The sequence below is a fragment of the Scheffersomyces amazonensis genome (assembly GCF_036850825.1).
Source record: "Scheffersomyces amazonensis strain UFMG-HMD-26.3 chromosome Unknown RJT21scaffold_1, whole genome shotgun sequence".
Classification (NCBI taxonomy): domain Eukaryota; kingdom Fungi; phylum Ascomycota; class Pichiomycetes; order Serinales; family Debaryomycetaceae; genus Scheffersomyces; species Scheffersomyces amazonensis.
Window position 1 is genome coordinate 1,493,204 of NW_027042741.1, and position 23,146 is coordinate 1,516,349.

General features: G+C 30.2%; 9 protein-coding genes across 9 annotated transcripts; 6 read left to right on the plus strand and 3 right to left on the minus strand. All coding sequences in view use genetic code 12, as the record gives it.

Moving 5' to 3' along the window:
* Window positions 1-337: 337 nt before the first annotated feature.
* RJT21DRAFT_137319 (flavoprotein) lies at window positions 338-2,860 on the minus strand. The gene has a single exon (XM_064883289.1). It carries the CDS (start codon window positions 2,659-2,661, stop codon window positions 412-414), a length of 2,250 nt encoding a protein of 749 aa, XP_064741037.1. The 5' UTR covers window positions 2,662-2,860; the 3' UTR covers window positions 338-411.
* Window positions 2,861-3,994: 1,134 nt separating this feature from the next.
* On the plus strand, window positions 3,995-6,040 carry RJT21DRAFT_117354 (hexadecenal dehydrogenase). The gene has a single exon (XM_064880669.1). The coding sequence runs from the start codon at window positions 4,202-4,204 to the stop codon at window positions 5,891-5,893; it is 1,692 nt and encodes a 563-aa protein (XP_064741038.1). The 5' UTR covers window positions 3,995-4,201; the 3' UTR covers window positions 5,894-6,040.
* Window positions 6,041-6,198: 158 nt separating this feature from the next.
* Window positions 6,199-7,377, minus strand: SVF1 (Svf1p; the record flags this gene model as incomplete). Its single annotated transcript, XM_064885276.1, has 1 exon — window positions 6,199-7,377. The coding sequence occupies one exon, from the start codon at window positions 7,375-7,377 to the stop codon at window positions 6,199-6,201; it is 1,179 nt and encodes a 392-aa protein (XP_064741039.1).
* A 1,641-nt stretch (window positions 7,378-9,018) lies between these two features.
* RJT21DRAFT_4294 (uncharacterized protein) lies at window positions 9,019-10,919 on the plus strand (the record flags this gene model as incomplete). The annotated part of the gene is made up of 2 exons (XM_064884532.1): window positions 9,019-9,021; window positions 9,156-10,919. 2 exons carry the CDS (start codon window positions 9,019-9,021, stop codon window positions 10,917-10,919), a joined length of 1,767 nt encoding a protein of 588 aa, XP_064741040.1.
* On the minus strand, window positions 10,875-14,023 carry ARP8 (Arp8p). The gene has a single exon (XM_064880930.1). It carries the CDS (start codon window positions 13,698-13,700, stop codon window positions 10,977-10,979), a length of 2,724 nt encoding a protein of 907 aa, XP_064741041.1. The 5' UTR covers window positions 13,701-14,023; the 3' UTR covers window positions 10,875-10,976.
* A 323-nt stretch (window positions 14,024-14,346) lies between these two features.
* RJT21DRAFT_111437 (uncharacterized protein) lies at window positions 14,347-14,730 on the plus strand (the record flags this gene model as incomplete). The annotated part of the gene is made up of 1 exon (XM_064879995.1): window positions 14,347-14,730. One exon carries the CDS (start codon window positions 14,347-14,349, stop codon window positions 14,728-14,730), a length of 384 nt encoding a protein of 127 aa, XP_064741042.1.
* A 566-nt stretch (window positions 14,731-15,296) lies between these two features.
* Window positions 15,297-16,619, plus strand: LSC1 (succinate--CoA ligase (GDP-forming) subunit alpha). Its single transcript, XM_064880670.1, has one exon. The coding sequence runs from the start codon at window positions 15,450-15,452 to the stop codon at window positions 16,419-16,421; it is 972 nt and encodes a 323-aa protein (XP_064741043.1). The 5' UTR covers window positions 15,297-15,449; the 3' UTR covers window positions 16,422-16,619.
* Window positions 16,620-16,737: 118 nt separating this feature from the next.
* On the plus strand, window positions 16,738-17,449 carry RJT21DRAFT_117359 (mitochondrial 37S ribosomal protein mS41). Its single transcript, XM_064880671.1, has one exon. It carries the CDS (start codon window positions 16,792-16,794, stop codon window positions 17,317-17,319), a length of 528 nt encoding a protein of 175 aa, XP_064741044.1. The 5' UTR covers window positions 16,738-16,791; the 3' UTR covers window positions 17,320-17,449.
* A 287-nt stretch (window positions 17,450-17,736) lies between these two features.
* ESP1 (separase) lies at window positions 17,737-22,578 on the plus strand (the record flags this gene model as incomplete). Its single annotated transcript, XM_064885259.1, has 1 exon — window positions 17,737-22,578. The coding sequence occupies one exon, from the start codon at window positions 17,737-17,739 to the stop codon at window positions 22,576-22,578; it is 4,842 nt and encodes a 1,613-aa protein (XP_064741045.1).
* Between the last annotated feature and the right edge of the window lie 568 nt (window positions 22,579-23,146).

A 23,146-nucleotide genomic window follows, 5' to 3' on the forward strand; every position in this document is an offset into this window, starting at 1 on the left:
AATTTTGGAGCCGTGTACGTAGCTGCAACAGTTCACAAAGAACAACGTTACAATGGAGAGAAAATACAATTTGAAATTTTTGTGTTTGTAGTGGATGACATGCATTATCGGGGAACAATAGTGTTGTAGTACAGACGTTTTCTGAGTCCGAATGCCGTTACATATATGTATCGTTTTATATTAGAGCCGTTAGTAAATGTATGCCATACTAGTGTAAAATATTTAGTGTATATAGTGTACGGCAGCATTTTAATAAAATCTGTTATGTAAGCAGGTACAGATACAGATACAGTTACAGTTACAGTTACAGGTACAGTTACAGTTACAGGTACAGTACACCTACATACACTACACATCACACTATCTCACCCTAAGTTTCAATACATTCATAATACTACTTATATACCATACTTAGCTTATCCCTATGCCTGCATTCAATTTGGCATTTTCAAGTGCTAACCTCTCATGTTCCTGTAACTCTTTACGTGATACAGTATTATGTCTTGACCGTTGAGGAACAAGTGTAGCATCAGTACTTATAATCGGCGTTAATGATGATCTACGTCCTCCATTAGTTTGCTCTTCTTTAATAACTAATTTAATTTCTTTATCTTTCTTAGTTTTTGCAGCGGCCTTTTTCTCTATAGATACCGGTTTGGCTTCATCACTTTGATTCTCATCTTCTTCCTTAATCACAGGAACTGTCTTAGAATCTTTCTTTATCTCTATTTTTTCTTCAGTTGAATCTTCATCTTCATCTTCATCTCCGTCAGCTTCCCCCTCTTCTTCATCTTCCTCTTTATCTTTAATTTCATCTTTCTGTTCATCTTGTTCCCCTTCATCATCATCGTCGTCGTCATCTTCTTCATCAACCGATGGTCGGCCCAACTTCTGACTAACAATATCAACAATCTCACTCCATGATCTCATACCACCCATGGTAATACTTCCGTCTACAGTTACACACTTTTCGACTGGTTTCAAAATTGACATATTTGGATATGTTTCTTTTAATAAAGATACTTGTTTCTTAGTTATAGGATGTGCATACATGGCATTTGTTAAAGCTAAAGCTGCCACAATTGGTTTTGGAGATAATACATTATTAGTTATGATTGTGGAATCATGAGGAGATACCAGTGAATGAGGTGGGGGAACTTGTTGTTGATATTGTGAAGAACCTTGAGGAATTGGCCAAACATGTAAAAGATTAGTTACTAAATTATCAGATAATCCACTAATCAATTTGGCCATTGTATTGGCAGATAATGGACAAATTAATAAAACATCTGTCCATCTTTGTAAATTATAAGCAAGAAAATATTGACTCAAAACATTTGGATTTAAACGAGGTTTAAAACTTGTACCTAAAGCTTGGAAATGTGCAATATGTTTTTGAAAAGGACTAGTTAAGAAATATTTTGCATCATCATCACTAAACCATACTTTAACACCAAATTGTTCAAATTTATAAAGTTTATCTGAGAGAAACCATTCAGCAGATTTAGTTAAAATTACTTGAATTTCTAATTTATCATGAGTATATAATTCAAATAACTTTTCAATAATTAGAAATATATTCTTATGAATTGAAATACAACCAGTTATAGCAATTAACAAATGTAATTTATTATCATTAAATTGTTGTTGATGTTGTTGTTGTTGATTAATTAAATCTAATTCACTTGATGGAGAAGATACTTGATGATGTTTTTCATCATTCAGATTCGTTCCTGCTGCTGAAGAAGATAAAGAACTATTATTTGAATGACGTAAACTTTCAATATATCTCTTATCATCATGATCAATATATCTTAATGAATTCATTCTTGAAGGAATTGGAGGTGGAGAAGAAGTTCCAGAAGTAGTTGAAAATGGTATATTTCCATTATTTGAAGTATTAAGAATAGGTGGACTTACTGAATTTCTTGATAACAGATTTGAATTAACAAGAGGAGTGAAATTAATATGAGATTGTGCATGAATTTCATCAACTATTGGTGTTGCAGTTCCCTTTTCATTCACATGTAATAATCCATGTTTATTAGGACTTATATTATCCGATTGAACTAAAAATGATGGATGTTGATCAGCAGATACAATATGAAGATTTCCAGCATTATCAGTTGTTAGTATAGATTCAGCAGTTTGAGGAAATATATTTGAACCAAGAATAGAAGCAACAGAAGTTGTACCAGTAGCAGTAGTTGTTGTTGTTGTAGATGTTAAAGAAGGGAGATTATCTTTTATATGATCACCCGTCAATGGAATAGTTGAAGGAGATAAACAAGACTTTAAATTTGGATCTGTTTTAACTTTTAATAAGGGAGGACCCTTCTTAGTAGAAGCCTTTCTATCAATAGTTGTTGGAGTAGACTCATGAGAAGGATTTTCATTAATTGTAGGTTGAGGTTTTTGTAATGGTTTAGCCAGGGATGAATTTATATTTGATTGATTATGAATTGATGAAGTTACTGAACCAGGTTTATGAGGTATTGGAGAATGTAGTACTGGACAAGATGGTGATGAATCATTATTAGTATTAGTAGTAGAAGTTGGAATTTCAACAACTAATGATGGTACTACACCAGATTTCTGCGGTACTTCATCAACTGAACCTGAACCATTTACAAAATCTTTCTCTTTATTTATTTCAGACATTGTTTAAGTTGATTTGTAATTATAATTAGATAACTAACTAACTTACTAGTAGGGAGGGAGGGAGCACGTGAGATGAGTATGATGAATAATTAAATAATTGATCTAAAATCGTACTAGAAAACCTTCTAATGATCGTATACTATATTTACGATATGTACAATATTATACCTTATAAATTATCTTCCCTTTTATTTACAGTTATCAATATCATATCATTCCCAAAGTGGATAAAGTTTAATCTGATGTTACCCTTTAATCTCCCCCAGGTCGTGTACTGCCGATTGCAACCCTGCTCCAAAAAATTTATGACGTAGGGAGTAGTGTGAGTGTGAGTGCGAGTGTGTGTGCAGGACAGAAGAAAGAAATAGAGACTGTAAATGTACTGCATTGTAAGTATACAGTAGATGTACTATAAATAAATGTACTATAAATGTATTGTAAAAGTGTTCTGTAAGGGTACCGTAAGTGTACCGTAAGTGTAGTGTGAGTGTACCGTAAGTGTACCATCATTAGTCATCTCCGTCTCGGATTTACTACTTCTGTAATTGTAGCCGGCCTGGTGAGTCAACCTATAATGACTTATCCGGTAACAGATAACAGATAACAGTATGAGTATATGATGGATATATGTCATAACGTAAATTTTGTACATGTATTAGTAGTCTAGAACAGCTTATATATACTGATTTACTAGAATGGTCCAGGGAGTACTACTACTCATAGAAGTAGTAAAATATCTAATTGCAGGTTAAGACGGATATATAATGTTGCTCTCTCTTTGTTTGCACATTGTTTGTTTGTTTGTTCGCTCGCTGTGCTGGGGCGCAGGATTTAAAGTGGAAAGGGGCGTTCCGCTTCAGCCATAAAAATGTGGGGCCGTGACAAACTGTCTTTAATTACTAATAGTGTAATTCTTAGATCCTTTTTAACGTTTTTTTAATCACTCGCAGCCATGTCACTTTGGTACCTTACTGGAAAATGAAATTGTATTAGGCTTTACAGCACGTAAACAGTAATTAGTGTCAGTTTCTTAGTTCGCACACAAATGATTGTCGCTACTCGTAATTTTGCTCAAACTTCCGTAAACTGCCACTCCCCACTTTCCTACCCAGATATATGCAATTATTGATGAAAAGTCTAGTTCAAATAATACTAAACCTTTAACGTTTAAGTCCATTTCATTACTTCCTTAACCTATTCCCGACTCCTATATCCGTTAAACGTGACTTGTGTGGTAGCGCGGTGACCCCATAATTTTTCAGCTGCACTTTGTCGTTCTTATCCCCACCGAAAAACTTAGACTGTGAAATGTGAAATGGGAAATGTGCCGCTCGATATATATCGTACTATCCTATCACTTAATATATAAAGCAGACTATTTCTCCTACATATTTTTATATAAAACTTATATGATATTATATAATAATAGTAACTTATATAATACCTTATATAATACCTTATATAATAACTTAGTACTAACTTATTAATTTATTAAGAATTTACAGTATTTTACATATTACCATTTTATATACCTTTTATTATGACTCCTCCAACTCAAAATCATAAAGATTCAACATCTTTAGAAGAGTCGTTTACTAAGATTGAACAAAGTAGTGTACTTGATTCAAATAGTAAAACTCCACCTACATGTAATCGTGATGTTTTACAATATACTCCATTAGATGAAATTCCTATTGGTGTTAAAAAATTAAAGGATACCTTTCATAAATCTCAAAAGACTCATTCTATTCAATATAGATTAAATCAATTAAGAAATGTTTATTTTAAAATTAAAGATAATATTGATAATATTACAGAATCTTTAGAAAAGGATTTCCATAGAGCTCCTTCAGAAACTCAAAATTTAGAAGTTGTTGTTGGATTAAATGAAATTGTTCATACTATGAGTAGTTTACATAAATGGACAAAACCTGAACCAGTTAGTGGTTTACCTCTTGCTTTATCTACAAATCCAATTTATATTGAAAGAATTCCTGTTGGAGTAGTTCTTATTATTTCTCCATTTAATTATCCATTTCTTTTATCATTTTCTGCTATAATTGGTGCTATTGCTGCTGGTAATGTTGTTGTTTTTAAACCAAGTGAATTGGCTCCAAATTTTGCTAATTTATTTAGTAAATTACTTCAAGAAGCTTTAGATGATGATATCTTTTATGTAATTCATGGAGGGGTTGATGAAACAACTAAAGCTTTGGAACAAAAGTATGATAAAATTATGTATACTGGTAATAATTTTGTTGGAACAATTATTGCAAAAAAGGCTGCTGAAACATTAACTCCTGTTATTTTAGAATTAGGAGGTAAATCTCCAGCTTTTGTAATTAGTGATGTTAAAGATAAAGATATTCCTACAATTGCTCGTCGTATTGTATGGGGTAGATTTGTTAATGCTGGTCAAACATGTGTTGCAGTTGATTACGTTTTAGTTCATGATTCTATTCATGATAAATTGGTGGCTGCAATTAAAAAAGTTATTGAAGAAGAATTTTATCCAAATTTGAAAGATTCAAGTGAAAGTTATACTCATCTTATTCATGATCGAGCCTTTGATAATTTATCTACTATTATTAAAACTTCAAAGGGTAAATTAATAACTGGGGGTGAAACCAATAAATCTAGTAGATTTATTAGTCCAACTGTTATTGATAATGTTGATTGGAATGATTCTACTATGAAACAAGAAATCTTTGGACCTATTTTACCAATATTAACTTATTCTAATTTACAATCAGCTTTAGAAGATGTGATTTCTCATCATGATACTCCATTGGCTCAATATATATTTACTGGTGGATCAGCAAATAGACATTCTAATGCTCAAATTAATTCTATTGTAACAGCCATACGTTCTGGAGCAACAATGATTAATGATGTTATATTACATGTTGGTTTAGTTAATGCACCATTTGGAGGAATTGGAAGTTCAGGTTATGGAAATTATCATGGTATTTATTCATTCCGAGCTTTTTCTCATGAGAGAACAACTTTTGAACAAAAATTATGGAATGATGTGGCTTTGAAAGCTAGATATCCTCCATATACGGAAAAGAAGGATAAATTATTTCAAACTTCTCAAACAGCTTATGGAGGTAATGTTTGGTTTGGACGTACTGGTGATGTAAAAGTTGGAGGTCCAGGTTCAATATTTAGTGCATTTTATGGATTTATTGGAATTGGAAAGTTAATATCTGATTTTATTGCTGCTGTTTAGAGGTTAAGTATATAATAGGAGTAATTATGATTTAGATTGTGTTTATTATGTTAATATTATTAGTATGAGTATGAGTATGAGTATGAGTAATAATTCTAAAGTAAGAATGTAAATAAATAGCATTAGGAACGTATTAAAGGAAGTAAGGGGTGAGAGGAATTAATTTGTAAAAACAATGACAACACGGAAAAAGTGAATGGAAAGGACATTAATAGTAATTACCCAAAAAAATGATATAGCGAAATTGTAATAGATATAAAAATAGAAACCAATGAATTCATAACGGATTAGATAAATGATAGAAATTATTCGGAGATAAAGGTAACTTCAGTGAATCCAATACCTGATTCAGTAACATCATTTTCAATTGAATGAATTTTAGATTCTTTAACTGTAATATCAAATTCATTACAATATTGATAAATATAAGGTTTAGTACCAGCAACTCCACTAACGATATTCTTAACAAATTGAGGGATTTCTGCCATAACATCAACTCTTTCTACTAAAGTTGATAAATTACCTTTAACAGAGGCAACAATATCTTCATCTTCATCTTCATCTTCTTCATTTGATTCAACATAATTAAATTCTATAGATTTAGGAACTGACCATCCAATTTCATCAACTTCAGAATCTTTATGAATTACATGATTACCAACAGTAGCAAATAAAATTTTATCCTTTGAAGAGATAATACCAATATTTACTTTAGTATTAGCATAAGATGGAGGAGTTGTAAATTCCATTGTTACGGCAGAATAATTTGAAGAATGAAAGTTCATAAAATTCCAAGCTTTAGCAGCATGATGAGGCTTCATACCTTGTAAAGCCATAACAAACATAGAATAACCATTAATATCATAAAGTACTTGTTCTGTATCTTCAGAAGAACTTTTAACTGTACCAACAACATTTGAACGAGGCCAGAATAAATGTCTCATTGAACCCCAAGGATTTTCTTTATCTTCACCATAAAGTGTAGAACCATCTTTACCAAATATAACTCCAGGTACAGCTCTAGTGATTTTAAAATCAACAATTGATTCAGGATTAACTGAAGATTTAATTTCAACTTCAGAATCCGAAATAAATTCAATTGATAAATTATCAGCATAAAAATTAGAACCTTTATATTCGAAATTATCTAATTTAGTTGAAGACCAAATAACTTCCTTTTCATCTTTTGTATTAAATAATCTAAAAGTAAATTGAGCAGTTGTATGAACTCCCATAACATTTGAATGAATTACTTGAGCAAATCCTGTATGTCCCTTTGATAAATCAGTAAAATAAAATGTTTGAGTTTCAACATTAGTATAATTTGGTGATTGCCAATTAAAATCTTCAATAGTAGTTTCTCTAAATACTGGTAAATGTTCTTGATTAATAGAATCAATTACAGTATAAATAGCTTCTCTACCATATTCTGGTTCAGCAGTACCTGCAACGGCCGAAAGACCTGATTGGACCCATTTCAACATGATTAATTGGTGCTTATTTTTTGATTGACTAAGTTAAACGATTGAAGTTACAAATGACTTTTTATGAATTAACAAATTTGTTAAGGCTATGCTGTATAAGAAAATGCTCTTAACTTAACTTAAGTATGTAGCAGTGAAGGATTGCTTCGAGATTTGTATGGGATTTACATCATTATTTTTCTTTGGGCCGGTTAGTACTGCACAGAGACCCCACCCAGATGAGGATGATGAGATCATGTGATCTTTATTATGACATTTATTCATTAACAAATAATATAATTAAATGATTGATTAGTATTATATTAAGATTCATATATCATTAAACTAATTAAAAATCAGAGTTTAGAATCTATGAAAAGAATATACTATTGATTTTTCAATATCACTTGTTTTTAGTCAATTTTAAACGAAATCATACATAATTAGCAATGAGATTGCAAAAGGTTTCAGTTAATAATTTAAATGTACTATCTGGTATTCTTGGAAGAGAGAAGGAATGAATATCTCATTGTAGAAGTAAATGTAAATCAAAGTAATCAATAGAAATGTCAAGCTTGTTCAGAATATGTAAAGAGATGATATGTGCTTAAAACTATAACTACGTGCTTATGTAAGCAGCCTACTTACAAAGCTAATTAACGTTCTTTTAGTTAAAACCACGCACAAATTTGAATTTTCTACGCTAAATGACTCAGTAGAGTTTAATAAGGTATATTTAGCCTAACAAGTTTGTTAGCAATTATGCAGTGACGAATATAGTAGTAAATAGTAGCACATAAATACTATTTTAGTACTACAATAGATACAACATATAGTATTATAGTATTGTAGTAATGAAAATAGTATAGTAATGAAAATAGTGTAGTAGTGTAGTGCACAGTACTGCGTCCAAGATTACCTAACTCTATCACCCATTTTATCACTCTATCTATAATATTATAAATTCTTGACACTGATAATCATAAGGTTAGCTAATAATTAATTATCTTGTCATTATCCCTGACTTAATCACTTACAAGAGCTAATACATCAACTGTCTCCATTCTTATAGTTTAACAATACATTCATGTATCCCCATCCCCACAGGGCCCTCCTTCCCACTCCTTTCCCTCAGTAATTAATTACCGGATCAAGATTTTGTAACCCTCGCATTTCTTTTTTCCTTACCTATTTATCATCTCCCAATAATTAGATTTACGACCAATTATTCACTTTTTGCTTTTTACTTATTACTTATTACTTATTACTTATTACTTATTCCTTTTTCATTTAACTTCTTTTATATTATTCCAATTGCCACTTACTTTGGTACTCACGGTAACTATCTAACTATAGCTATATTTATTCGTTTGAATCTATTCTATTCCTACCTACCGCTCCAGCCTCACTTACGACTTTTTTTTCCTTCCCCCTCCTGAAGTGAAGCTTAATACTATTTGGATCTACTACTAATTATCTTAATAAAACATTGTTATAGTATTTGAAACTAGTCAAATATGTCAGATCCCGGTATAATAAACCTACTACCTTCAGCGCCTTCATCATCAACAAATCCAATCGCTCTTAAATTAAATAATACCATACTAACTCATCTAAATCATTGCGTATCTACCGCAATAACCCCAAAATTATTAGTCAAAAATGGTAACTATGTATGTACCTCCACATCACACATGCACCCATTATATATATTTATATCCAACTTATGTTGGATATACGTATATGTTTGGGTACATACTATGAATTGTCCTCATACTAACAATTTTTCACTCTTTTAGTTTATAAAAATATCCGAAGATTTAGTATTCCCATGTTCTAAAATACCTGAAAATTTGAATTTTCATGTATATTCATCATCAAATAATGATAATAGTAAATTTCTTGGAAAAGTAGAAACTAGGTTGAATGTACTTTCTTCAGCAAAGACAGTTCATCAAATAATTCAATCATCAAATTCTTACTCAAACAGCATTCATCCAACTTCAATATCATTACCAGGATCACCTGTAATATCATTGAAGCAATCTAATTCCAATAATAATAGCATTTCTAGCATAAAATCAAACAACAATAGCATTTCTACTACTAATAATAATAGTAATAATAATACTACTAATAATAATAATAATACCCCAGCATCAAGATCTTCGCTTAATACATTTAGAATATCTTCTAATGATTCAGTTAACGATATTAAAACAAAATTTATGAATTTAATAGCCCTTGGTCCAATAACAAATACCGATATAATTAAGACTTTAAATGTGACTTCTAGTTCTGAAGCAGATTTATTGGTTGATTTAATATCTTCAAATTGTCAGATTTATGATCCTAATGATTCATTCACTCAGAATGATCGATTCCCTAATTTAATTTCTGAATCTGATACAGATTTTGATTCTCTTACTCCTTCATATATCCTTAAGGATAAATCATATAAAGATCTTAAACCTTGGAAATGGAAATCCTATACTAATTTTGAAAGATCATTAATTATTGACAATGTCAATCATGCATTAACGAGATTAGGATATTCAGAAACTCATCCATTAAGAAATAAGATTTGTGCAAAACCATCTACATCAACTAATCATAATGATTCATCATCATCTGATGATGATCGTGAACAATTAGAAGAAAATGGTAAGAAAAATCATCATCTTGGAGGTGGATTTTTAAGTGGAAAGAGTTCTAGATTACCATTTAGAAAATCTCAGACTGATCTGCCAAAACCTGCATTGCTTAAGAAATTTAATAATAATAATAATAATAATAGTACTAATAATAATAATAATGGTGGAATCCAAACAAATAATGTTACTTCATCTTTGGGATCTCCTAGACCTAAACTGGTTCGTGCATCTACCCCTGTTTCAGCGACAACAATTACTCCTTCAACGTCTGCTAGAAGTACTAATTCGGATAAATCCACTTCTAAGAAGAGAAAGTTTTCAACTTCTTCATCTTCTTCTTCAACTTCAAACTCTTCCGATGAAGATCGTCATAGTAAACGGATGAAACAAGAAGTTTATACATCACCTTCATCGGAAGAAATTGAAGATGAAACTTCACCAAATAGTAATAACAATACTAATACTAATACCAATAATAACAATAATACCAATAATAACAATAATAATAGATCTACTCCTACTTTATCTACAATTAATAATACTTCTAAGAAATTGGATTATTATTCTAATTTAGCCATTAAGTTTAAGAGTAAATATAAAGAGTATGCTGTGTTATATAATCAATTGAAAGCAAAACCAGCAGCATCCACCTCTTCAACCAATAAGAAACAATTGATGAAATTATTGGAATTACATACGACACTTGCACAATGGAAAAAGGCACTTTGGGATTATGACACATCCAATACCAATGGCAAGTCATTAATGTCCACCCTTTCTCGTCATAAGAAGGCCCACAGCTTATCACCAGCCATTCTTGATCCTCCAAGGCAAGCTACACCATCAGGGTCAGGATCAGGGTCTGGGTCAGGACCCAAGACCAGTCGTAAAATATCCCTTGACTATTAAGTTATATATATGACTATTACTATTATATACTACTATTATTATACATTATTTGCATTCCTAATAATTAAATAAACTCTTGTAATACAAACATCTACTTTCTAATAAATCCCAATCTTGAGTAGTTATCCACATTTCATTAACAACTTTTAAACGTCCATAAACACTTCCACCTTTCCAAGTTAACATTGCCGGATCAAATTCTCTTGGTGGCGGTAAAACATTTACAGGAAGTAAAGTTCCTTGATCATAAAAGTTATCAATAGTATCGAAATCAAGTTTAAGAGCTGTTTGTTCTTCAATGTTTGCCATTTCTTCTTGACTTAATGCAATATCATCTAAATTAGGTTCGGATGGTGGAAGTAGAACCGGATTAACATTAACAGTTGGTGAATCACCACTTTCTGGTTCCTTTGATGAATCACCTGATTCTCCCTTCAGTTTAAATTCTGCTTTAACTTTCTCGAATTCTTCAAGTTGTTGACGATGAATCTCCTTTTGTTTAATAGTCTTTAATTCTTTTATAAGAGTTTTCTTTACTTCTTCATTCTTAGTAATTTCATGTTGAACAAATCCAAGAATTGTTTCTAAATTAGAATTACTTAAAATCTTTGGTCTCCAAATATTAATTCTATCCGATAATATTAAATCATAACCATTTATCTTTCCAAATCCTCCTCCTACTATTAAAAGATTATCATAAAGACGTTTAAGTTTACTAAAATCAGTCATTAAACCAGCATTAGTTATAGATTCAATGATTGCCTTTTCTAATGGTACATCATTAAGAACTATAGCACCATTAGTATCAACATCTTTTGAATCATAATGAGCATTATGACTATTACTATTATTACTTGTAGCATCTTCATTACTTAATTTTTCTTTACATAATTTTAATAATAATTCTTCATCACTTAAATCAGCATAAGATAAATTAGATTTTAAAATTTGTTGAGATCTTGAAGTTGGATTATCTAATTTACCATTATATTGATCTTGAGATAAAGTAAATAATTTCCGATTTTGATTTTTAGGTAAAACTGATTGAAATGATGGAATTGAAGTTAAATTATCTTCAATTTGAGGTTGAAAGAATTGAGGATAAAATAATCCTAAAGGTGCTAACATAACTTCATCAAATACTTTAAATTCAAATTTTTCGGTAGTTTCAAATGGTTTCCGTTTATAAAAATTATATAATTGTACAGCAATATCAGCATCTTGAAAAGTTACAAAATTATGTTTTAAATCATTAGCTAATTCCCAATCATCAATTCTACTACTTAAATCAAGTTCTTTATAAGGGAAAGAACTTTCAAATAATAATTTTATAAAACATTCAGTAATTTGATCACCTCCATAATTTAAAATAATTCTTGAATCATTCATAATCATTCCTTCATCAACACAACTAATCTTAGTAGTTTGAGATCCAACATCAACAACACATGCTGTAGTAGCTCCAGCTCCAAATGTAGCAGCCACTGCTTCTTGAATAATTCCTAATCTACCAAATCCAACAAATTTAAATAATATTTCACACCATGTTTCAACATATTTCTTATCATATAAATCAGGAATTATTAACATAACTTTTAAATTCATTAAATTTTTAATATCTAATTTATTAAGTGAATCAATTATAATATTGGCTAAATCTCCTAAAATTTCTTGAGGAGAATTATAATCTAATGAATTTTCATTAAAATTACCTCGAACTATAGGATATCTTAATTTCCATCCAATATTATGCTTTTTAGAATTTATTGGTAATTTAAGTGCTTCATCTCCTACAAAATATTTTCGATTAGAATATTCTGGTGATTTTAAATCAATCCATTCCTTCTTATATGGATCATTATGATCAGGAATTCTCTCTGATTCTTGCTTTTTATTAAAATTAGCGGCTGTTTCTCGAGAATTAGGTAAAATTCTTCTTTTATAATATCTCATTCTTGCTCGGAAATCTTTAGTAACTATTCCTTTAACTTCATCAAATTCTTCTCCAAAATATGGTTCTTGATCTTCCTTATTAGTATCTGAATCTCGATATTGACGAATTGGTCTTGGTGGTTTAGATTCATGTTGAACTTTATTAAATTCTGAATTTGTTAAGGGAACAGCAATTACAGTAGGAATTGTTTCTGGTACAGCATCAGTTGCTCGACCAATTCTAATATATGAAGATCCCGGATGAATTACAATTACATCATGACCAATTTTAGCCTTTTCTTCGGCAACTTCTTCAGTTTCTTCTTCATCATCTTCCTCTTCTTCATCATCATCAGCTACAACTGAGGCATTTTGCTTTTTCCTATTCATTTCAAGTTCAATATTATTTAAATCAAAATCATCAAAATTCTTTGTATCTCCATTACCATTACCATTAGTTCCATTAGTTGAATTACTACTAACTTGATCTTTCTTAAGAGTAGTTATTTTCAGTTGTAATAATTTCTCAGCTCTCCAATTTCTTACAAATGAAACTTGTTCATCTCTTTTTAAATATTCTGTAAAATAATTCTTTTGATTAATTAATGGTATACTTTGTACACTAGTTAATCCAAATCCATTTTCTTCTTCAAATCTTCCAATCCCTGTTTTCTTTAAATTTTGAGCAATTGTAGCAGCTGCTTTTATTCTACCTTCTTTACGACGTTGTAAAACTTCAGCACTGGGTTTTTTACCTGCGGTTGGGCCTGGTTTATGACGTTTAGAATTTGTATTGGTGGATGATGATTCGGGTTCAGTAGGTTCTACTGAAGTTGGTGGAGGAGGCATTTTATTTGGGTGAATGTCTGTGTCTGTCTCTTTCGCTGACTATTAATAGTGTGTCTGTTGGTACTTGTTCCGCACTCCCCTAATTGCTCAGCTATCGATGTTCAATGATTTTGTTGCTCTATTATTCAATTGGTGATTGTTCAGTTTGTCGGTGCTTGCGCACCGTTTGTTAGCTGAAAAAATAGCCACTAATTAGTGAAGAGGAATAGAGTAGTGCGTGCTACGCTACTGTAGTGCGTGCTACGCTACTGTAGTGCGTGCTACGCTACTGTAGTGCGTGCTACGCTACTGTAGTGCGTGCTACGCTACTGTAGTGCGTGCTACTATTACTGTATTAATGAAGGTAATTGCTTTACTGATAAGTTCAGTATTTGACTTTGCTAAGAACATATATAAATCACTTAATTACTGTGGGAATACATTAGTGATTTTGAAGTAAATACCTTAGGGTCTCAATATACAATACAGGCAAAGTACTAATTATTGCAAAAGTATGTTGTATGGGTGTTTGATGTTAGGGTGTACGCAGTTGACTATCGACTTTTGCAGCATACATGTAAGAGGACTCAAGGAGATACTGAAGACATCGAATTTAGAGCTAGCCTTTCTAAGCTAATTGAATGCTTTTGCCGTGCATTTCAGGTATATGTACATGTTAGTAATGGTTCTACTGGGAAGTATGAGAGATATAATTTTAGATCACGCTGATTTCCTTATATTCCAACATTTTTATATGGGTTTCTCAAATTTCAATTTATTAAATATGTCAGGTTTCTATTGTCTTGAAGAAGACTTTTACAATTCTATCACACATTCAAATAAAAATAAAATTCATCAATTAGCTGATGAATCGTTGGATACGTTGCATGGAATTGATCTGATAGGCTCTCTCGATAAATCCAATATTATATATGATGGAAATATCATTATTTTTAATGAAAAGTTTTGCGTAAATATTGGAACCCAGCCTGAGAATGAGGACGAAGATGAGAGACTTAATATGCCCATATCACGACGAATTCTATATTAATGAAGCTATTGATCAAATATTTCTGAAAACATAATCTACTCACTTACTGACTTCACTATGTTGCGAAAAATTATTGAATTTTGTATTGGTATGACACATGGAAAAGCATTCCCGGTGCGATTCGGAAATGGCTGCGACCAAATTCCCCTCTCTCCGAAGGACGACATTAGTAGTTTTTCCGACTTAACAGTTGCGAACAATATCGCTAAATCCTAAATACTAAATACTTTTTAGTTGGTCGCGAGATTATCGTGGCCACTCCTGATTCGGTAACTTAAACTCTTTAACCCTTAATACAATTTTAATTACACACTATAACAGAATTAGTCTTTCTAATTTGTTAGTATATTTTTTTATTTATTCATATATTAGAACCTTTATAACCTTACTTAACCCCTCAATTCATACGTAATTCTTCAACCTATGAAATCAGACCCTTAATCGCAATACTAATAACCTACCCGGAGTCTATACGCCCGATCTACCGATGTCGTCGTCTCTTTGCACTGACAAAAAAACAAAATGTCGTTCAAAAAAAGTGATGCCATGAAAATGTACCACGGACACCGGCTTTACCACAGACAGACAATAATAGAACGAAAACGGTTTTGTTTTGTTGGAAAAAATGATTTAATTTTCCATTCCATATTTATTTCAATCATTTTTATATTCATCGGTAAGATTTCAAATCCCCTTTCTATATTAGCATCTATATAATCATGTTGAGTAGACAATTTGTTCGTGGTTTTGCTTCCACAAATGCAGTTAAGAATTATTCTTCAACTATTAAGAATTTAAAAGTTACAGCTGATACTAAGGTTATTTACCAAGGTTTTACTGGTAAACAAGCCACTTTCCATGCTGAACAAGCTATTGCTTATGGTACCAAAGTTGTTGGTGGTACCAATCCAAAGAAAGCTGGTCAAAGTCATTTAGATTTACCTGTTTTTGCTACAGTTAAAGATGCTATTGCTCAAACTGGTGCAAGTGCTACTGGTATTTTTGTTCCACCACCAATTGCTGCTAAGGCTATTGAAGAAGCCATTGAAGCTGAAATTGCATTAGCTGTAGCAATTACTGAAGGTATTCCTCAAAGAGATATGATTAGAGTTGCTCAAATTTTAAAGACTCAAGATAAGACTAGATTAGTTGGTCCAAATTGTCCAGGTTTAATTGCTCCAGAACAATGTAAGATTGGTATTATGCCATCTTCTATTCATAAAAGAGGTAAGGTTGGTATTGTTTCCAAATCTGGTACTTTAACTTATGAAGCTGTTGCTCAAACCACTAGAGTTGGTTTAGGTCAATCATTAGTTATTGGTATGGGTGGTGATCCATTCCCAGGTACTAATTTCATTGATGCTTTAACTTTATTCTTAAATGATCCAGAAACTGAAGGTATTATCTTAATTGGTGAAATTGGTGGTAATGCTGAAGAAGAAGCTTCTGAATTCTTGAAACAATACAATTTAACTAGAGAAGTTCCAAAACCAGTTGTTTCATTCATTGCTGGTGTTTCTGCTCCTCCAGGTAGAAGAATGGGTCATGCTGGTGCCATTGTTGCTGGTGGTAAAGGTGATGCTAAATCTAAGATTGCTGCTTTAGAATCTGCTGGTGTTATTGTTGAACCATCTCCAGCTAGATTAGGTAACTCCTTATTACAAGAGTTCAAAAACAAAAATTTATTGTAATTAGCTGATACCGTTAATAAGTGAATAAAATAATGAATTATTACATCTATTTATTCACTAATTCATTCCAGTTTATTCTCATTTTTAAAATATAGGTATAGATCCAAGAATAATTACTGTAGAATTTCATCTTACTTATTTCTTGTACACATCTAACTAATTATTCAATACATATCTCATGAAACATATAACCTTGTTAACTACCTTTACGTCTAAAGTAACCCCATATTATTAGTAGTAGTCAGTAAAAGTTTCAGATTGAGTGTCGCACGACATGGTTTTTTCTCGATTTTCAACTGGCTTGAAAAATTCTTTCTACCAATCCATACATAGATTAGTACAAGTTATTGTAACATTACTAATAGAAATAATGTATGGATTAAGTAAAGGTTTAGTAGGAGGGACCAGGCAGGCCATGGCATTGTGTAGACCATCTCCAATAGTGATGAGTCAATTTTGTAAGCCAATAATATCTACACCTATATCATCATTGTCATCATTAAGATCATTCAGTTCATCATGTATAACATTTAAAACAAATACATCGACTCGTACTAAAGAAAATGTTCATGATTTAGAAACATTTTTTCAACTTATTGGACGTAATACTATTGAACATGTTGGATTATTTGAAAATGATTTACAAAAATTCTTAACTAGTAGTTCAATAGAAATGAAAAATTTAGGTATAGAAGTATCAACTAGAAGGTATATGTTAAGATGGAAATATAAATTTATTAATGATTTAGAACCTTTAAGAGAACATAAAAGAGGTAAAAAGAGGAATGGAGGTGAAAGAAAGGCTAAACTTATTGTTGCTAAGAGAAATGCTGAAAAGAGACATGAAGAAAGAGAAAAACGTAAAGAAGCTGATCGTAATGAAGAAAGAGTCTTTTAAACCTATGGATTCATATTGCATATTTATTTCTCCCATTAGGGATTGGGATTTGTACTCTTACTCGTACTCGTACCGTACTTGTATTGGTCCTTTCTGTATATAGTACATTGGTTAATATAAGCATACCAACTATAGTGTATATAATATTAGTAGTAGTGTAAAATCTTTGAGCGTTTGTCTGTGTCTGTGTCTGTGTCTGTGCAGGACATCCACAAATGGAAATTGATGGCTAAATTATTTTTGTTTACTTTTCGGCTCACTTCATATGAAAACCGACTCTAACCATAAAGTCAAACTACAAATCTCTTTACTGTTATACCACTAAGCATGTGTACCAGTACGGACTTGGATCACCGAATAGAGGCGTCGTTACTGCGGTACGGAGCCGATCCTTTACTGGTCTCCGGCAGTCACAACATGTCGCTGCAAAATCATAAACAGCTATTCGCAGACTCTCATACGCGAATTGATCAAGTACTATCGAGACTCATTAAGGTAGAAGATATTGAGAGGATTACTAATTGTTTCCAGTATTTGCATAGTTATTCTCCCAGTCGAGATCAATCAATAATGGCCATAAAAAAGCATCAAATGTTTATTATAAAACTAGTGGAAATCAAGCAGTATACTCAAGGGATAAGACAATTAAATTATTTACAACTTGTATTCAATAAAATTCTTAATGATATACCTATGAATTGGAATGATTCAGTTGATTCATGGGTGGAAATACCGTTTAATGAGGAGATGACTCAGACTGAATCAGTACCACAACCACAACCACAATTGGTTAATTTAGTGGTATCATTTCATTTCCTCTATTTACAATGTTTATTACAAAGTATATCCAGTAATATTAAACTTGTGGTCAGTAATAAAGATTCTTTACTTAATATGTCTATATTCAAATCCATCCCATTATTATTTTTAAATAATGGACACTTTATAAGATGGTTAAATTTGGCTATTAAACTTAGTCCAAATAATGAACCTAAGTATATGAAAAATTCTATAAAGATGATTAATGGATTTATTGTTATTATAGATAGTTTGAATAAGAAAATTCAAGGCTCAAATCTTAAGGTTTATAAATGTTGTTTAAAGATGAAATTAGCTCAATTCACAGGTGAAGAGTATAAGGATTGGGATATAATTGATGATGGATATATTGTACAATTCTTACAAGATTTACACCAATCAGAATATCCTCATATTGAATCAATTATGAAATATTTCCTGTCCACTTCCATAGATGAATTTGTACAAACATTACAAGCATATTCCAGAACTCCATCAATATCATTAATTAATCAATTACAACTTCAATTAATGACATCTCCAACCATTCCTAATGATAAAAGAGCTTTACAACATATAACCGATATATGTCTATTGAATAATGAACTTTCTTATTCGTTTATTAATGTTATAACTTCAGGTTTAAGTAGTTATTTGAATAATATCCATACCCTTAATAGTAATCATATTAGGATACTTGATCATATTACAATATTCATTAAAGCTATAAGTAAAGATATACAAGATTGGCAAACTATAAAGCAAACATTTATAAATCTTCATCATATATTTTATCAATTCCAACAAGTCAAACGAATTAGAAATTTATCTAATATATTATATAATATAGGTAATAAAACTTTAAATTTTGATATTATAAGTTTATGTCTTACCTATGAAATTGATATTTATAATATATCTAAATCAATTGATGATACCAAAGCTCTCAAATTAAAAGTTCAGAATCTTCTGAATTCATTATGTGAAGCAGGATTGGCTGATAAATCAGTTGTATTTATAAAATTATACCTTGATTTTATTGATAAATCCATATCAAATATCGTCAATATTGATAATATATTTTTACAATTGATTGCCAAATGTATATCAATGAATCCTCAAGTCTCTATAACATTATTTAACAATAATAATGAATATTCAGATGGATTAAAATCATCCCTTGTAATAAGGTTATTTCTGTTATTGGAGAAATCCACTAATTGTGAAGAAAAGACTAGAGTTATCAATCATTTGGTTGATAGTTTACTGTTTAATGATCCTAATCTTTATTATCTTATTCAGTATCATTATTTCAATATTAATGGATTAACAACCATCATTGATTCTATTCCTCCTCCATTACCATCTAATGATATAAATGATTTATTGAAATGTGGATGTGACTTACAAAGAATGATTAACTTTAACTATAATGATTCATTATTAAACGATTGTATTCAAACATTTCTTCGTTATATAAGTGAAGATGTTAATCAACAAGTTAATATAATTAAGTATAATCAATATGAACAAGATATATTTCGTTCATTAATTCTGTACTTAAAGTTTAATGGAACTACGGGTTATTTGATTCATGTAATAGATGTGTATCGAGCCAATAGATCCTTATCAAACAGTCTTGATATCTTTATTCAAACCCATTATTGTGAAGCATTATTAAAACTATCTCTAGTATATGATGCTGGAGAAGCCTTACAGACATTAAATAACTCATTAAAAGTTATGAAAATCAATTCACTTGTGGATATCTTAGCCTGTAATCTTATTCAGATTGAATATTTCATTAAGACTAATGAATTACAAAAGGCCGTAGAGAAATATAATAAATCCTTTAAAGCATTAAACTCAAGAGGTGAACATAATTTAATATTAAGTGATAATGTATCAATGATTGAAAAATTAACTAATTTATTACTTATAGCCAAATTTCAAGTTATTTGTTGTAAACTTAATGGATTATTACATAATTCAATAGATGCATTTAAATGTATTAGAATTGCCATAAAGATTGGATATTCAATTATTAAGAAATCAGGACCTAATATACCTAAACATAAATATAATGAAATTAAATGGGAAACTATTCAAGTAATGTTTGAATGTTATCGAATTATATTACTGCTTTTAAATCAGTTAGGAATCTCCAGAGATCATTTATTTTATTTTAAAGAATTTGATAAAGCTAATGATTCGACTTGGTCTCCTATTGTTAATTGTATTAATTCATTTGATATGTTATTCTATCGAGTATGTATGAATGATAATCATAATCATAATCATAATCATGAATATTCAAACCATTTATTAAAGGCAGAAAGTTATAATAGTGTGGATTTAGTTCATAATAATTTAAGTGTCCATTATAAAAGTCATAATATGAAAGGATTAATTAATTCTACTTTTAAAGATTTTGAATTACCTAAATTTAAATCTAAGAATGAAATTACTGAATCAATTTTATTTAATAGTTATAGATTAGATCATGATGATGATTCAATAGTACTTCATGCTATATCAGTAAGATGTCAATCTACCACCTTTACCTTTAACTATAACAGGAGTACTGGATTATTAAATTCTTTTGTTCATACTAAAGTTGAATTAAATAATTTAATAAAATCCATTTCTCAAATCTCTCAATTAACTAATTTTAATGATTCTGTTCAATCCTTACCGAATATTGTTAGTGATGGATTTACTAATGTTATATTAGATAATGAAGATATATTAAATAAATTAATTCAAATAAAAGATGATCTTATGGGATATATAAATAATCCTCAATTCAAATCATTTGCCATTTATCAAATTCGAGATTTATCAAATACTTTAACAAGATGTTTATTAACTATATCATCAATGTCAATATTTAAAAATAATACTAATATTTTACATGAATTATATTATTTACAAGATTTATATCGGGCATTACCATTTAATAATGATAAATTAATTAGTCATGTATCAACTAATTTTAAAGATATTTTACCTTCAGAACTTCAAATTAAACCTCAAATTGATTTTCATAATCAAGCAGTATCTTTTAATATTGATTTAAATTTATATTTACCAGAAAATTGGTCAATTATAACTTTAGATATATGTCCATTTAGTGGTAATCTTGTTTTATCAAAATTTATTAAGGGAAGTTATCCAATTAATATAACTCTACTGTTAAATAGAACTTCATCTACCAAAAAGAATGAATCTCAAATCTCATTTGATGATATGAAGAAAAATTTCCTTGATATAATTAAACAAAGTGATATTTCAACAAAGGCATCTACAACTTCTAAAATAACTTCTAGAGAAGAAAGAAAATCTTGGTGGAAATTAAGATTTCATTTAGATTTAAGAATGAAAGATTTACTTGAACAAGTTGAAAATCAATGGTTAGGAGGCTTTACAAGTATTTTTAATAATTATGTTAAAGATTCAGTGTTTGCAAAATTTAAACTGGATTTCATTAAAACTATTCTTGGATCATTACCATCTCGAATAGAAAATACTTCATCGAAAATGCAATTTGATGATGAGTTATTAGGATTGTTTTATAATATGAAAGCTTATGATATAAATAAAGTCAATGATATACTATATTTCTTAATTGATTCATTACTTTATCATGCAGAATTAAATCTGTTTGAAGAAATCAACATTTCCAAACTACACAAGAATCTTGAATTAATTTTTGATAAATACTTTAATTTGAGAACTAGTAAGGCTAGTGAACATTTAATCTTAGTACCAAGTTCATCATGTAATTTCTTTCCTTGGGAATCTTTAAATTGTCTTTCTGGAAAATCAGTTTCTCGTGTTCCTTCTATTGATCTTCTTATTCAGATGTTAAAGAATAGGAAATCTGAAACCATTGATAAATCCAAACTTTATTATATGATAAATCCGGGTGGAGATTTAAGAAGAACAGAAGAGAAATTTAAGCCAATGTTCAACAAATGGTCTACATGGAATGGATTAGTTGGAGAGAAACCAAATGAAGCAAATTTTATGGATAATTTATCTAAAACTAATTTATTTGTATATTTGGGACATGGTGGATGTGATCAATATTTAAAAACTGCAACATTATTTAAAACATGTTTGCCAAAGGGTCCAAAGTTACCTCCAAGTTTATTGATTGGATGTTCATCAGGTGCTTTAACTGAAAATGGAATATTTGAACCCCATGGAAATGTATATAATTGGTTAACATGTGGTACACCAATGGTTCTTGTAAATTTATGGGATGTTACTGATAAAGATATAGATCAATTTAGTTTATCAGTATTTGAAAAATGGGGACTTTTCCCTAATCAACCCAGAATTAGAACTTGGAATATTTGTGAAGCTGTTGGATCAAGTAGAAAATCCTGTACTTTACCATATCTTAATGGTTCTGCTCCTATTGTATATGGATTACCATTAGTAATTGGACATTGATTTTATAGTATAGACTTAATAAATTATTTAATATATATTAATTGCGAAAAAAATTGGATTTGCGAAAATTTTGCAGACATTCTTCCAAAAGTTATCATTACTGTAAAGGAGAAAAAGCTGCACTTCTCTATAACAGCGGTACATATATAAACTATTGGGCGTTAATTATATATATCATAGAATTGGAGGTTAAGTGCCAGTTCTTATTTAAAGTAGTCAGTTTTCCAATTATATAAATTATTTCTCATAAATGGCTTACACAGCTTTATAGAGAGGCCCCTAATCGAGCTTAAGGAACCACAAAAAATTTAGGAATTAGAATTGTTCATACCTAAAAGCTCTCAATCTATAAAAAGGTAATTATTTGTAGTTTGTAGTGTTATGTATGAGATCTGGTTATATTAGATCATTGCTTTGGATGTTTGAAATGAAAAGAGTAAGGAACTACTAAATTTTGCATTTTTCAAATGTTATCATCCATCCAAGACAATTCTTGCAATTGTAGATTTCGTAAATACAATGAAATGTTAAATAATGAACTTAAATATTGTTGTAAATACTATCAAAG